Below are 16,586 nucleotides of genomic sequence, written 5' to 3' on the forward strand. Positions count from 1 at the left end.
ATACTTTTCTTGTACTGGGTCAGATCATTAATTCACCTTGCCCACTACTACCTATTTTGATTTAGAATTGTTTTCACTGTTATGCAAGAGGCAGAACCTGGGATCTTTTGTAGATAATATATGAGCTCATGCTAGTGGCTTTTATCATACTCTACACAATATCTGAAAATGACATAAGTTGTAGACTTTGTAGAAGCACAATGAAAGGCAGAGGAGCCCAATGGTTGTTTAGGAGGGGAGAATCATTCTTCTTTTAATGTCTGTTACAGTTACGCTATGTTACTTCTCTGTTACTCTATTACTTCTCCATTACCCTATTACAGTAGAGTCTCACTTATCCAACATAAATGGGCCGGCAGAACGTTGGATAAGCAAATATGTTAGATAATAAGGAGAGATTAAGAAAAAGCCTATTAAACATCAAAATAGGTTATGATTTTACAAATTAAGCACCAATACATTATGATATACAACAAATTTGACAGAAAAAAATAGTTCATTATACATTAATGCTATATAGTAATTACTGTATTTACGAATTTAGCACCAAAATATCATGATATATTGAAAACATTGACTACAAAAATGCGTTGGATAATCCAGAACGTTGGATAATCCAGAACGTTGGATAAGTGAGTGTTGGATAAGTGAGACTCTACTGTACTTCTCAATTTGTGGGTGTTTGTCATTCTTTTTTATTATAGCAAGTTACTCTTAGACAAGGGCAAAGCCCCTCGAAACAAAACCTGGCAGGAAATTCTTGTGATAAATTTACTTTAGGGTTTCCATATGTCAAAATAACTAGATTTTTTAATATTAATATTGCTAGACAGTTTGAATGTTAAGACATATTTAAACTCTATAACATTTCTATATTGTATGCCTTTATGTTCATAGGGTTACCTGTTAAGTTCCTCCTTCCAGTTGTTTAACACAGACAGAGGGCAAAGGACCAAAAAAGGCCTTTTATTAAGCTTTCCACTTAGAACAAGAAGTAGAGAAATGGTCTGAAATATATGAAAAAATGCAGACATTTTGTGTCATAAAATGCAAAGTAATGTTGCTAGATCCAAATCAAGACTTTCAGCTATTACTGAAGCACAACACCAAATGTGGAACTTGTTTCCAAAAGGTACAAATCCCCCTATGTTGAAGAATGAGTTATATGTGGCAGCATATCACTTCCAACCACAGGGCTTGGGAAAACTGCCTTTTTATAGCAAGTTAATGCATATCCTTAGCATGTTTTTTTCCCATTTTTGTAAAAATTGTTCAGATGGGTTTGGTATCTCTTGGAAACAAACTCCACAAATGACAATCCTTAAGAGAAGGTATATAGTATTCAAAACCAGGAAAGTTATTATGCTAAACAAAGCATGACATCCCACCACCACCCCTATTCCCAGACAGTAGAAATACTTTCACAGCTGAGCTAATAATAATACAGTGTTCCCTCACTTATCGCGGGACCACCTGCAATAAGTGATAATCCGTGAAGTAGGGACGCTATATTTATTTTAATATTTATACATTATTTTAGTAGTTATACACTATTTTAAGTCTTTATCGACCAATCGTGTGTTAATAAATCGCCTTCTTCTCCTCCCGTTGCAGCTTGGGTTCCTTTTCTCTCCCTTTGGCTTCTCCTTCCTCCCTTCCTTAGGCTGCAAATTGTAATTTTTTATGATTTATAATAGTCTTTTAGAGATTATTGAAAAAGAGCAAAACAGCGAATCCGCAAAAAGTGAACTGCGAAGTAGTGAGGGAACACTGTATACAGTACTGCTTTTTTTGGCATCTAAAATCTGATGCTTGGATAACTGTCTCATTCTGCTTAAAGGCAAACCCAGCTCTACATGTATTCATGACAAAATATTACCCCTATCCAGCACAGCTAATAGCAAGAAACGTTGGGGCAGCAATCCAACAGTACCTAGGGCAACAATTCCCAAATCATTTAATTCTTCAGAAGACATTTATTTTATGCAGAAACCTAACTCGATCAGCAATTTGTTTAATCAAAGTATACCACATATCATGTTATGCTAATCAAAATACTTATCTCAATTTCCTATGTCTAGTTTTGAAGAAAATTTTACTCTTTGATATTTTATGAATAACATTCCAATATTCTATACGTCTTTCATCTCAAAAACTGTACCTGAAAGAAAAATTCAGAAAAGATATGTGGAATCAATGTGAAAAATCAGTTGCATGCGCATCACTCTTGTTTAAATGCGCACTACACTACAGGTAACAATAGCTGGAGCACAAAAAAAGCTATTACAGAGACTCTAAATTAAATAGTTAGCCTTGTGTGGTTTTATTTTAAAACCATTTTATATTTTAAAGATTTTTCACTGAACCCATACAATGCTTTTACGGAGCCTTTGGGTTTCATGGAACATGCTGATCTAGGGGATTGATCGACGACAATGAAAAAATACTAGGTTTTTCTACAGAAGGAGAGAGAGAGATACACCTGGCAAGTCTTCCCAAGGCCCATTTCGTCACCCAGGATGCAGCCATGCCATGTTCCATAGCAATGTGTCAACCAGTTCACACCTTCCAGCTGATACGGATGGAGATTGATGCCTTGAGTAAAGAAGAGAGAAAAAGAACCATATACATGGATAAGATGACCTGAAGGTTGGGTTGCTGACCTGAAGGTTGCATGTTTGAATGTGCGAAACAGAGTAAGCTCCCGTCTGTCAGCTCTAGCTTGCGGAGACATGAGAGAAGTCTCACAGCAGGATAGTAACATATCCAGGCATCCCCTGGGCAATGTTTCTGTTGAAGCAGAGGCTGAATGACCATCTGTCAGGGATACTTCAATTGTGCTTTTCCTGCATGGCAGGGGGTTGGACTAGATGGCCCCTGGGGTCTCTTCAGACTCGGTGATTCTATGATTCTAAGGGCCCTTCCACACAACCATATAACCCAGACTATCAAGGCAGAAAATCCCACAACATCTGCTTTGAACTGGGTTATCTGTGTCCACACTGCCATATAACCCAGTTCAAAGCAGAAAATGTGGGATTTTATTCAGCTGTGTGGAAGGGGCTTCGGTGTCCCTTATCTTTTCTCACATTTGGAGGCCTCAGGACGCCAAAAAAACTAGGATTAATGTATAAAAGCAGAGACAATAGATGTTGGCACTGTAGGGAACGAGTAGGATCATATTATCATATGTGGTGGAATTGTAAGATAATAAAAAAGTATTGGAAAACAATCCACAAAGAATGTAAAAAGATACTAAAACTGGAATTTGAGTGTAAACCGGAATATTATTTATTAGGTTTGTATAACTTTAAAGAGAGGGAGACAACAATTACAGAACAAGAGAAGAAGAACAAGGAGAGACTATTTACCTATATGGTAACGGCCGCCAGACTGGTGATAGCAAGAAACTGGAAGGAGGGGAAAAACCTCTCAAAAGATTTGTGGCTGGAGAAACTAATGGAAATTAAAAGCATGGACAGACTAACCTTTCTGATCAAAAAAACTACAGGAAGACCAATGAGAGAAACGAACTGGTCACCTCTGGAAGAATATCTTCAATGAATGATTAAATGAAGAAATTATATGCGTTCGAAGATGGAAGCTAGCTGATTGGAAGTCACATACCCAACCCTCCCCCCTATCCTACCCCCTAGGTTAGGGTCCTCCCCCCCTCCCATATTTACCCTTCACCTCCCCCTCTCCCCATCCACCTAGCCCCCCTCTCATATCCCCTTCCCATCCCCTCTGCCTCCCCCTCTCATCCCCGTATGCCCTCCCCCACTTACGTGAGTCTTACCCTTTCCCCCACATTCCCCTCCCCACAATTCACTGTAAAATACCAATAAAAAGTATTATAAAAAAAAGGATGCTCTGGGTAAATAAGACATATTAAAATTAGAGACAGGAAAGTTTGTAGCTGTCCCACATTCCCAAAATGCAGGAAAGAAGGCCATGCATAGCAAGGATGGGTGATCAGTCTCTGCAAATTCCCAAACTCAACTTCAGTAACATTCAGTTGGTTTTAGGATTTGTGCATCAGTAGATTTAAGGGGCTTTTAGGCAACCTGAGGGAAACGGATGTATCTTGCTTTTTAGCAGGTAATTTTAGGCAAGGGGCTTTTAGAATAGATAAGTCTTTAGGTAAAAGCATATAGGAACACAATAGGCAGGAAGGTGTTTGTCCTTTTGCTTCTAGAGTTAAGGGATGTGTGGACCATTACTCCAAATGTGCATCTACACCTTCAGGTCAGAAACCTGACCTTCAACTTATCAGTCCTGCCAGCACAAGGGTTTAACCTTTTAATAATCCAGATTATCAAAGCATAAAATCCAGATTATCTGCCTTGAACTGGATTATGAGTCTGCACTGCGATATAATCCAGATTATTTGTTTTGAATTGGGTTATATGGGTCTACACTGCTATATAATCTTGTTCAAAGCAGATAATCTGGATTTTATATAGCACTAGCTTGGAGACCCGGCGATGCCCGGGTCATTTGAGAAAGGCATTGTTTGCCTGTGTTCCAAGTGTAGCCTATATCCAATGTCAGCTGGGTTCAGTGGGTGCGGGTGAGCTCCAACTCCCATATGCAAGTCCCATCGTCCAGTGTCCATCCCCCTCCAAACAGAGCCAGTATGTAGAATAGGTCATGAGGGCTCCATGTACCATGTTTGGTCTTGATCAGTCATTTGTGTGGGTCGCGGTGCTCTCAGGAAGTGAGTGAAGGTATTGGAAGTCCCATCGTGCATGGTCCATCATCCTCCAAACTGCACCTGGGTGTAGAGTGAGTCATGGGTGTTTTCTGTTTGAAGTTTGGTCTTGATGAGACATTGATGGGGGTGACAGTGGTCTCAGGAAGTGAATGAATATACTGCAAGTCCCATCATCCAAGGTCCAAGCTCTTTCAAATCTCACCAAGATGTAGAGTGGGCCATGGTGGCTCTATGTGCCAAGTTTGGTCTTGATCAGTCATTGGTGAGGGTCACAGTAGTCCCAGGAAGTGACTGAAGATATTGTAAGTCCCCTCATCCACGGTCCCTCTTCCCCCAAACTGCACCAGGATGTAAAGTGGGCTACCCTGCACCTGCGTGTCAAGTTTGATACAGTTTTGTCATTCATGGGCATCACAGTGGTTTGTGGGAGGTGAATTGGATGAATGTACTGCAAATCCCATAATCCTTGGTCCACCCTCCGTCAAACTGCTGCAGCATGTGAAGTGTGTCATTTGGGATATGTGTGCCTGGTTTGGTTCAGTTATGTGATTTGTGGCAGTTGCTGTGGTCTCAAGAAGTGAGGGAAGGTACTGCAAATTCCATCATCCTTGGTCCATCCTGCCCCAATATACATCAGGATGTAAAGGGGTTGACAGGAGTTCTGTGTGCCAAGTTTGGTCCATTTCTATCATTGGTGGGCATTGCAGTAGTCTGTGGGAAGTGTTTGAAAGTACTGCAAATCCCATCATCTGTGGTCCATCCTCCCCCAAATGGCAGCAGGTCATAAAGTGCATCGTGGGGATGAAGTGTGCCAAGTTTGGTGCAGATCCGTCATTCCTGTTGGTCTCAGTGGCCTGGGATAGTGGCGGTCAATCAAAACGCGAGCACATATTCCACCAGGCCAATCAAAACGCTGATACATACTCCGATTTCACTTTTATGATATATATAGATAGATTGTAAATGGGGCCTGAGTCTACACTGTCCCATAATCCAGTTTAAAGCAAATAATATGGATTTTATATAGCAGTATAGAATGGGCCTTAGAATTAAGGCAATTTGACTCCACTTCAAGTGTCATGGCTGAATTCTATGCAACCATGTGAGTTATAGTTTGACAGGGTCTTTAGCTTCTCTGCCAATAAATGCTAGGGCTTCATCAAACTACAAATCCCAGGATTCCATAACATTCAGCCATGACATTGGAAATGGCATCAAATTCTACAACGTAGATGCAGCCATGGTCTATAAAATACCCGGCCTGATTTACTGGTGTAGTTGTTTATTTGCGTAATATCTGTTTTGAGACCCAGCCTCACTTACCGGTCAGACCCCATCGGTTTAAATGGGCTTCCTCAACCCCTGCTCCTGCCTCCCTGGATTTGCTTTTATCGGACACGGCCCGGAAGAAGAGGGACATCCCTTCCTGTGCATCGAGCGACCCTTAAGGCGACACCAGATCCAGCCCCGCTCGCTTCTACAAGGTCCCTCGATTCTCTAAAGCGGCTTCCGGGAGGAAAGAAATAGGGTCGCGCCCATTGGCTGATGGGCAGAAGCGCCTCTTTGTGATTGGCCAGGATTGCGACGGCCAGTTCCTGCCGCCGCGCTTTTCCCGCGTCTTTTCCTTTTGGGAATTGGGAGTTCGTAGGATTCCAGAGTATGGCGCTTCAGCAGCTGAAGGGCTCCGTGGTTTTCAGCCTTTGATCATTTTATGTCAGTATTCCTCTTAAATTGTGGTGTCCTGTGGACCAGGTAAAATGACATAGTGGGCTGGATTCATAGAGTTGGAAGAGACCATTTGGGCCATCCAGTCCCAACCACCAGCCATGCTGGAAAAGCACAATCAGTGTACTGACAGATGGCCATCCAGCCTGTTTTAAAGACTCCAAATAAGGATATGTTTCACATATACCTTATACCAGGGGTTCTCAATTTTCTTCAGCTGTGAAACCCTTTTTATATATTATACATTATATATCATGTAAATATATCAGGCACGGGCCAGGCGTGGCAGATCGATGGAGAGTGTTTGTGTGAACTAATTCACACTGGAAAAAAAGTAAAGAAAGAAAGAACAATACAATATTTAGAATTAAGAACAATTTTAACCAACATAAACTTAACTAACCTTCAGGGCCATTCAGTCCAAGTCCCTTCTGCCATGCAGGAAAAACACAACCAAAGCCCCTCAACAGATGGCCGCCCAGCTTTTGTAATAATAATAGCAGAAACCCCTGGGGCCATCCAGTCCTTACTTACTTACTTAGGCGATCTCTTGTAGTTCGGGGACAATTATCTTCCATTTCTGTTATCTTGGGGATGTCCGTAGGTGGCTGAAGAGACCTATTCTTGATCCGCATGTTCTACCACAGTGAGGACATCGGTTTCCAGGTGGAAGGCGGTCCCGGTCAGGGTTGGTATGACGGGCCTTCCTCTTGGCACGTTTCTTCCTTAAACCCTACATTCGTGTCTCTTCGAACTCCGCAGCACTGCTGGTCACAGCTGACCTCCAATTAGAGCGCTCAAGGGCCAGGGCTTCCCAGTTCTCAGTGTCTATGCCACAGTTTTTAAGGTTGGCTTTAAGCCCATCTTTAAATCTCTTTTCCTGCCCACCAACATTACGTTTCCCATTCTTGAGTTGGGAGTAGAGTCACTGCTTTGGGAGACAGTGATTGGGTATTCAGACAACGTGGCCAGTCCAGCGGAGTTGATGGCGTAGGAGCATCGCTTCAGTGCTGGTGGTCTTTGCTTCTTCCAGCACGCTGACATTTGTCCGCCTGTCTTCCCAAGAGATTTGCAGGATTTTTCTAAGGCAACGCTGATGGAAACGCTCTAGGAGTTGAGTATGACGTCTGTAGACCGTCCATGTTTCGCAGGCGTAGAGCAGGGTTGGGAGGACAATGGCTTTATAAACAAGCACCTTGGTATCTCTACGGATGTCCCGATCATCAAACACTCTCTGCTTCATTCAGGCAGTGTTGTATTTCAATGTGGATGTTGACTTTTGTGGAGAGGTGGCTGCTAAGGTAGTGCTAATGATCAACGTTTTCTAATGTTACACCATTAAGTTTATTCCTGGCTTTGCAGAGGGATTAGCTGGGGCCTGTTGGAAGAGCACTTTGGTTTTCTCAATGTTCAATGAGAGGCTTCTCGTATGCTTCTGCGAAGGTGTTTAGATTGGCTTGTAGGTCTTCTTCTGAGTGCGCACAGACTACGTTGTCATCGGCATATTGGAGTTCTATAACAGATGTTGTGGTGACCTTGGTTTTGGCTCTCAGTCGGCTGAGGTTAAATAGCTTGCCATCTGTCCGATACATGATTTCCACACCGGTGGGAAGCTTCCCATCAACAAGGTGAAGTATCATAGCGATGAAGATGGAAAATGAGGTAGGGGCAATAACACATCCTTGCTTGACACCTGATTTCACCTTAAATGGGTCACTTTGGGAGCCGTTGCTGTCCAAGGCTGTTGCCATCATGTCATCATGGAGGAGCCGCAGGATGTTCACAAATTTGTCAGGGCACCCGATTTTTTGGAGGATGGTTCAGAGAGCGCTGCAATTCACTGTGTCGAAGCCTTTGCAAGGTCAATGAATGCCATGTACAGAGGTTGGTTTTGTTCCCTGCATTTTTCTTGGAGCTGTCGTGCAGTGAAGATCATGTCCACTGTTCCTCTGGAGGGACTGAAGCCGTTCTGGGAGGGTGTCTTCTGAAACAGGGAGAAGGCGGTTTGCAAGGATTCTTGCGAGAATTTTCCCAGCGGTTAGAAGGGAGATATCGCGATAGTTCCCGCAGTCTGTAATGCCTCATGGGCCTTGTAGTCCTGCTCCCAGTGCCACCGTGGCTGATGAAGATGAAAACATGGGGGTTTCGCCGGCTCAGCAAGAGTCGGAATTTTTCCAGATGCCTGATGTTGATGTTTTTGCCCAAGAACCCATCAAAACAGACCTTGAGCAGCTCGCACCCCCTTTTGCTAGGAGACAGTCCTATGCTGCGGGCAGGGGGGAGAAGGAGCAGGTTCGGAGGAGTTTGAGACTTGCAGCTAAACAAGACACTAATTAGCCATGTTCCCCTGGGAAAATCTAGGGAGTCTCACATCTGGAGAGAGCTGTGTTTCGTTTCCTGTTTTCTAGGGAAAGAGAACGCTGGACACCTGCCTTGCAGGAAAACGAGACCCAGTTAAATGTGCCTGGCACGGTAGGTTCCGTGCGGAGTCAACAGAGCAGCTTCAGGAGTGATTTCGTGTTTCCAGCCTAGTGTGGACTTCGCAAAGTCCGCAACTCCAGTTCCTTGCCTTGCCTTGTCTAGCCAAGTATTCAAGAAAAATCTTGCCCTGTTTCCAGCCTTGGACCCTGCATCTAGCATCAAGCTTTGTTTCTACCCTTGCTGTGAACTTACTTTGAACCTTGAAAAGAATTTGGATGTTTCCCCACTCTATTGCTTGCAAATAGAGTGTATTTCGGTTTGGATCTACAACTTTGGACTCTAATATAAAATATTGGACAATATAATTTTGGACTATTTCTGAACTTTCCTGAAAGGTCTTTTATTGGACTATATTTCCTACTTGTTTTTATTATTCTTACATATTTCCTTAATAAAGATATTAGATAGTTATTGGCCTCTGTGTTCGGTTCTTAGTGCTCCGTTGCCCAGGGCGTGACACAGTCTGCTCTATCCCCTTTCTTGAAAAGGGTGATGATGGTGGCATCCTTGAAGTCTGCTGGGATTTTCTCAGTCACCCACACTTTTTCAATGAACTGGTGGAGTTGTTGTATCAGCTCAGGTCCACCCTCTTTGAAGATTTCAGCAGGAATCCCATCAAGTCCGCTGGCTTTCTTGTTTTTTTGTTGGCTGATGGCATTGCTGACTTCTTCCAAACTAGGCAGTGCTGCAAGCTCATCCCTGGTTTGTTGTTACAGGATTTGTGAGAGGGCCTCTTCGGCCACATTGGAGCTACGATTCAGCAGGTTCTGGTAGTGCTCTTTCCAACGTAGTGCAATTGATGTTTTGTCCTTCAGAAGTTTGGTTCCATCTGATGATGGCTGTAGGCCATGGTTTCTTGGTCCGTAGATTATCTTTGTGGCTTTGAAAAATCCCTGAGCATCATGGGTGTCTGCAAAGTGTTGGATTTCTTCAGCCTTCTTTGTCCACCAGATGTTCTTGAGTTCTCTGGTCCTTCGTTGGACCTCAGCGTTTGCACTGGCATAGAACTTTTTCTTGGCAGCACAGCTGGTGTCTCTCTGCCATGTTTGGAAGGCTTTCCTTTTGTTATCAATTAGCTGTTGGATCTCTTTGTCGTTATCGTCAAACCAGTCTTCATGTTTCTTAGTTTGGTATCCAATGGTTTCTTCGCAGGCTATGATGATGGAGGTCTTCAGTTTGTTCCAATGCTCCTCAACATTTTTGGGGTGTTCTGTGGGTAGATGATCCTTGAGTGTTGTTTGGAGAAGGGCTCGTTCGGAGGGCTCCTGAAGGGCTTGGGTGTTCATTTTGCGCCTTGTTTTTCTTCCTTGGAGTCTGCATTTGGGGACAATCTTGATAGCCATCATGGATCGGATTAACCTGTGGTCTGTCCAGCAGTCATCGGCATCTGTCATGGCTCTTGTGAGAAGCACACGTCTCTGGCACATGTAATAACATAGTCCAAGAGGTGCCAATGCTTTGACCGGGGGTGCTTCCATGATGTCTTGAGCTTGTTTTTCTGGTGGAAAAGTGTGTTGGTGATGACAAGGTTGTGCTCTCCACATTTGGTGAGAAGCAAGATGCCATTCGAGTTGCTGTTTCCAACCCCGTCTTTTCCTATGTTCACTGGCCACAGGTCGGAGTCCCGTCTGACTCTTGCATTAAAGTCCCCCAGGAGGATGATTTTGTCCTTCTTAGGTATCTCCGATAGGATGGTGTCCAGCTGACAATAAGAATTTTTCTTGATGTCTTTGTCAGCATCTAGAGTTGGTGCATAGGCACATATGATGGTTGCCTGTTGGTTTTTGGCAAGGTTAATTCGGAGGGTTGAGTCTCGTTCATTGATGCCAGTGGGTGCCTCAGTCAGGTGCTTCACCAGGTCATTTCTGATAGCAAAGCCAACTCCGTGTATTCTTCGCTCTTCTTCAGGCAGTTCCTTCCAGAAGAAGGTGCAGCCTCCTTTTTCTTCCTTCAGCTGTCCCTCTCCTGCTCTGCTATGTCGATGTTAAAGCGTCCCAGCTCCCTTGCAATGATAGCAGTCCTGCGTTTGGGGCGTTCGCTGTCAGTGTTATCCAACAGTGTCCGTATATTCCATGTTCCAAAGTTCATTTCTCTTTTTTGGCTGCAGAGTGGTGACCCCTCTGGATGTGGCAGTCCAGTCAGGGTAAGAGAGGCAGACTATGTTTAGGGCACCTTTTCTAGCCCCTTCCCCATGTGGGGTGATCAGAGCGGATCCTAAAAAGGGCTGCTCAGTCATGGATACAGCTGCCGGACTACTCAACTGCCTTGGTCCTTGAGGTACAGCGGCTGAGTCCATATTCACTGTCCAGGTGCCAGTCTGTGACTAGGGGCTTCCAGATTTCACAGTCCTGCCCCCGTTGCCACACACTGATCGCCATGGGACTTTTTTGATTTGTTTTTATTTTTCATGCCTGTGTGTGATTTTTTTTTTAATGTGTGGAGGTCGGTGCACGGCTGGTCAACACACAGTTTTCACAGAATGAGGTCCCAGCAGTGGTGTGGTTAACACAACGAGAGTGGCTTCTCAATCTGTTGCAGCCTTCTTCCGCCTTCACAGCCGTTGTAACATGTATCATGTTATCATCCGCCTGCTCCGCCATTGAGGTCTTTGGGTCTTTGGATTTTGCTTGGTCTGGAACCTCCCCTACGGCCACCTCTGGGAGTGCATGACTCCAGTGGTTGCGCCCACAGGTTCATCGGAACACGCAAGCCCCCTCACCACGGCAAGGTGACAATCCATCGAGGGGGATCCATCTGCATATTGAACTACCTTTTTTATATAATATGATGTTTTGGTGCTTAATTTGTAAAATCATAACCTAAATTGATGTTTAATAGGCTTTTCCTTAATCCCTCCTTATTATCCAAGCTATTCGCTTATCCAAGGTTCTGCCGGCCCATTTAGCTTGGGTAAGTGAGGCTCTACTGTATTTATTCGTTGGAGTAGGGCAGGCACGGGCAAACTTGGGTCCTCCAGGTGTTTTGGACTTCAACTCCCACAATTCCTAACAGGAGATAGAAGTCCAAAGCACCTGGAGGGACGAAGTTTGCCCATGCCTAGGTTAGGGGCATACAACCCCTGTGGAAAACGATATGTGTGTATGTGTGGGGGGCTGGCTGCACGCGCCCTCCCACACTGCCCCGTCTATAGAGAGGTGCCTGAGCGTTTTCATCAGCACCACAAAAGAAGGTTCCTTTAATTGGGAAGAAGGAGCGGGTAAGGAGGGGCCGGCTGGCTGCGCACCTGTAGCACGCGCGCGCTCTTCGGCACGCGCCGCCCCCGAGCGCCTCAGCGGCAGCCCCCCCCCCCCCCCCGCGCCTCATTGTGCGCCAGGGGGACAAACCAACGTAACGTCTCTTCCCCTCAGGAGCTGCCACCACTTCCTCCTCCTCCTCGCCTCGGCCGCTGTGAGGTCAGGCCAGAGCAGGCCCCGCCTCTGGAGGGCTAACACACGGCGAAGCGGGAGGCGCTAAGAGAGGCCCGGAGGCGCGCTTGGCGGTGTCCACTGCTCTGAGGCCATGATGGAAGCGGAGGAGGGGGGCTGCTGCCTGCTGCTCTGGACGGCGTGGGGAACGGCACTGGCGCTGGCCTTTTTCCTGGGCTTCGTGCGGAGGTCCACGGGGGCGTCGGGCAAAACTTTCCACCGGCGGGAGCCCGGCCAGACCCAGGCTGCCCAGAAGGGGCCGCCCGCCGACGCGGTAAAGAGGGGCCGGACGGGGACGGGGACGGGGACGGGGGCGGGCGGGCGGGCATTCGAGGCGCGCCTCAACTGAGCCGCGGATGTTGGGGGTGCAAGGGAGACGGGGCATTTCCAGGTTCCGTTTTAGTCAATTTCAATTTCGCTTTCACAGCGGAATGGTGGGCTGTGTCCTGTGGCTTGTTACGCTTGGTTTGAGGCGACCGAAACCAAAACGTATCTCCTTTATCTCAAAGCATTTGAGAATTATTGTGAATACTGTCGCCTCATTTTGTCTCCAGTCAAAAAAGTGCCCATTTGGCTATTACCTTGCAAACACAAAAGTTGAATCTGCACTCCAATATAATCTAGTTTCAGAATGCAGATTAACCGCAGTGAACTGGATATACTAGCTTGGGTACCCGGAGATGCCTGGGTTATTTGAAAAAGGCCTTGTTTGTTTTTGGATGTGAGGTAATTTATGTTATGCTATTTCTTAATAAAAAACGCAGTCTCTGCTTTTGTTTTTTTATAAATTAGGAAATGCATAAGGATGTGGGTGAATTACAATTCCCAAAAATCTTGACTCAACCCTCCCAAAACTCCACTAGTAGTCACAGTTGGCCATGTTGGGTCTGTGTGCCAAATTTGGTCCAGATCCGTCATTTGTTGGGTGCAGTATTCTCTGAATATGGGTGAACTATTAACTCCCAGATGCCAAGGTCAATCACCCCCAGACCCCATCAGTATGCAAATTTGGCCATGTTGGGTCTGTGGGCCAAGTTAGTTCCAGATCCACTGTTAATGGGGTTCAGAGTGCGCTAAGATTGTAGTGAACTATACATCCCAGTCCCTACAACTCCCATAAATCATGGTGAATTCTCCCCAAATCTCTCTAGAATGTTCAGTTGCTGATCAATTCCTCTGTTTGTTGTGTGCCATAGGAAAGAGTAGGAAAGGGTTAAGGGAGAGGTAGTGGGCGGGGTCATGCAAATGTAAAGAGAAAGGAACACTGGGATGTGCTCGCTGTAACCTGCTGTGTCCTGGGAGAGAGTGACTTGGTGGCTCCTCAGTACTGGGAACTATAGCCAGTTTGTGGAGGCCGGAACCCATGCCACATACAGACATACATATTTTCACTTTTATTATGTGTATTTTATTATTATTATTATTATTATTATTATTGTATGACACAGCAAACAAGATAGATATGCTGGATTTCGTATCATAAAATGACAAGTCGAACACTTCCCAATTGTTTAGGACTGTGTGATGTATTTTCGGATGATGTACGCAGATCCCAGAAGGGTGGCCTTTCGCAGTTGGCAGATCGTGATTTTGTTAATGTCTGTTGTTTCCAAATGCCAGCTGAGATCTTTTGGAACGCCGCTAATGTGCCAATCACCACCGGGACCACCTGCACTGGTTTCTGCCAGAGTCTTTGCAGTTCAATCTTGAGGTCCTGATAGCGGCTGAGTTTTTCCTGTTGTTTTTCCTCAATGCAACTGTCACCTGGGATGGCAACATCAATGATCCAAACCTTTTTCTTTTCCACAACTGTGATGTCTTGTGTGTTGTGTTCCAGAACTTTGTCAGTCTGGATTCCGAAGTCCCACAGTATCTTTGCATGCTCATTTTCCAATACTTTTTCAGGTTTGTGATCCCACCAGATCTTTGCTGCTGGGAGGTGGTACTTGAGGCATAAGTTCCAATGAATCATTTGGGCCACATAGTTGTGCCTCTGTTTGTAATCTGCCTGTGCGATTTTCTTACAGCAGCTGAGGATATGGTCAATGGTTTCCTTGGTTTCCTTGCACAGTCTGCATTTTGGGTCATCAGCTGATTTTTCAATCTTGGCTTTAATTGCATTTGTTCTGATGGCTTGCTCCTGGGCTGCAAGGATCAGGCCTTCTGTCTCCTTCTTCAGGGTCCCATTTGTGAGCCATAGCCAGGTCTTCTCCTTATTAGCTTTTCCTTCAATTTTGTCAAGGAACTTTCTATGCAATGTTTTGTTGTGCCAGCTGTCAGCTCTATTAATAATAATAATAATAATAATAATAATAATAATAATAATTGGTACTGTTCCATTATCCGGGCAGAGGCCACAAGGGGGCCTAGACAGAGAAGAAGAGACCATTTTATTGGGTGGGGGTGTGTGTTGAAGGAGTTAAACCCTTTCCCCCTGTGTTCCTGTTAATCCCCCCACCCCACCCATGTTGCTATCATCGAAACATTTATGACATAAGAAATGGGAAGGATAACCAGCAAAAACAGGGGAAATGGTTTTCCTCCTTCAACTTCCCCCCATGAACTATCCTTCTCTGTCTAGGCCCCCGTTTGGAGTCCACTCGGATTATGGAACAGTACCAGGAGACTCAAAGGCGGCTAACATTAAAAGCATTACAATACAATTTAAAATATCCAAATATACAAATATTAAAACAGTATATGATGCAGTTCATCTGCATTTTGAAAATGGATTATATGGTACTGCAGACCCTGCCTAAGAAGTAAATACCAGTTGCTGCTAGTTTGGCAAAGTGAGGTGGCCACCTGAGCGTTTGTAAGATCTAAGAGGGTTTGTTGCTAATTTGCTATATATTACACTATAATAAATAAATAAATAAATAACTTTATTTATATCCCGCCACCATCTCCCAAAGGGACTCGGGCCGGCATACAAAACAGCACATATTATTACTATAATACAAAATGCAAGTCAAATATATCAACACTATGTAACATGATTTTTGTTCCCGGGTTCTAAATGTCATTTCCTAATTGGCTCTATCCTAAAAACAAGGGGTACTGTTCCATGGTTGAGGCGCCAAACAGAGATGGATAGTCCATTTTATTGGGGGGATGAGGGGTTTGAAGGAGTAAATCCATTTTCCCTTTCTTTCCTGTTATTCCCCCAACCCATGTCACCATCGTGGACACAACCCTCGTTTATGAAATGGGAAGTTGGGAGGGGGAAGAACCGGCAAAAACGGGGAATATGGTTTTCCTCCTTTAACTTCCCCCAACTAATAAAATGGACTATCCTTCTCTGTCTCGGTTCCCTTTTGGAGTCTGCCCTGATAATGGAACAGTACCAAACAGTGAAGAAGTTGATTAAACTGTAAATACTTCATTTTTGTGGTACATCCTGCAGCACATTTTGTTATAGTTTTTCAATGAATATCTCATCGAGTTTCAACCAATTCAACATAGTTTGTGGCAGCCACAAAAACTAAGTTTCTGCAGTATAACAACTAATTTCAAAGTAATTATCAAACAATTAAACAGGAAATAACACTTTCAAACCAGGAACAGAAAATCTTTCAACTTTGTTACATATGGCAATGTTGTTGTTTATTCATTCAAGGTCAAGCTAGTCACTTCAAGGATAACATGGCAGTGTAGATCCAGCTTAAGAAATAAATGATGGTTGCTGCTGGTTTGGCAAAGGTGATCACTATATCATTTGTAAGATCAAAGAGGATTTATTCCTAATTTGCTATACATTAACAATGTAATTTGCATTGGTTTGAAGTGAAGATATTTCTCCAGAAATAGGTTTGCTGATGGCAGAGATGTGAAATTTTGGAAGAATGGCTTCAATTGCAAGCTGTTGAGGAACTAAATAAAAGTAGACAATTCAGAGGCAGAAGTTGATCCTTTGGTTTTGTAATAGAAAGGCAGGGGGAATAGTAAAACAAATAACTCCGCTTGTCAAAGGTATTTTGCCTGGACAAAGGCCATCTGTTTGTGCTATTATGAAGCTTGCTTTGTGATACTGAGCTTATATTGTCAGGAGTGCACAGAACAGGCTATGGTTGTGAGCTTAACAAAGTGATGATCACTTACCAGAGAAAGAAGCTGATAGAAAGGGCAATTTTAAATGCTGGGAAATTGGAATTTTTCCAGAAAGTTAATCCTTTTTGAGGGGAAAAAATAAAGCTGAAACTGTTAGGAACTAGACTTCTATTGAGCAAAGTCGGTGT

The 16,586-nt window shown here is 44.2% G+C and overlaps 2 protein-coding genes across 4 annotated transcripts in view; one reads left to right on the forward strand and one right to left on the reverse strand.

Moving 5' to 3' along the window:
* chd1l (chromodomain helicase DNA binding protein 1 like) overlaps positions 1-6,218 on the reverse strand; it is a 49,845-nt gene extending 43,627 nt beyond the window's left edge. For both annotated transcript variants that reach the window (XM_062971356.1, XM_008103849.3), the window contains exons 1-3: positions 6,041-6,218; positions 2,483-2,595; positions 904-1,007 (exon numbers count right to left, since the gene is read on the reverse strand). In XM_062971356.1, the coding sequence (XP_062827426.1) occupies positions 904-1,007; positions 2,483-2,595; positions 6,041-6,137 (314 nt within the window). In that variant the 5' untranslated portion in view covers positions 6,138-6,218. The remainder of the gene's footprint in view (positions 1-903; positions 1,008-2,482; positions 2,596-6,040) is intronic.
* Positions 6,219-12,229: 6,011 nt separating this feature from the next.
* Positions 12,230-16,586, forward strand: part of LOC103277749 (uncharacterized) — an 84,597-nt gene continuing 80,240 nt past the window's right edge. The window contains exon 1 of one of the 2 annotated variants that reach the window (XR_010003157.1): positions 12,230-12,622. Coding sequence is in view for 1 of the 2 variants with exons in the window: in XM_062971368.1 (XP_062827438.1) it covers positions 12,443-12,622 (180 nt within the window). In the remaining variant the exon portion in view is untranslated. The remainder of the gene's footprint in view (positions 12,623-16,586) is intronic. The other variant, XM_062971368.1, reaches the window with a different exon arrangement.

This window comes from Anolis carolinensis, chromosome 2 (assembly GCF_035594765.1).
Source record: "Anolis carolinensis isolate JA03-04 chromosome 2, rAnoCar3.1.pri, whole genome shotgun sequence".
Taxonomy (NCBI): domain Eukaryota; kingdom Metazoa; phylum Chordata; class Lepidosauria; order Squamata; family Dactyloidae; genus Anolis; species Anolis carolinensis.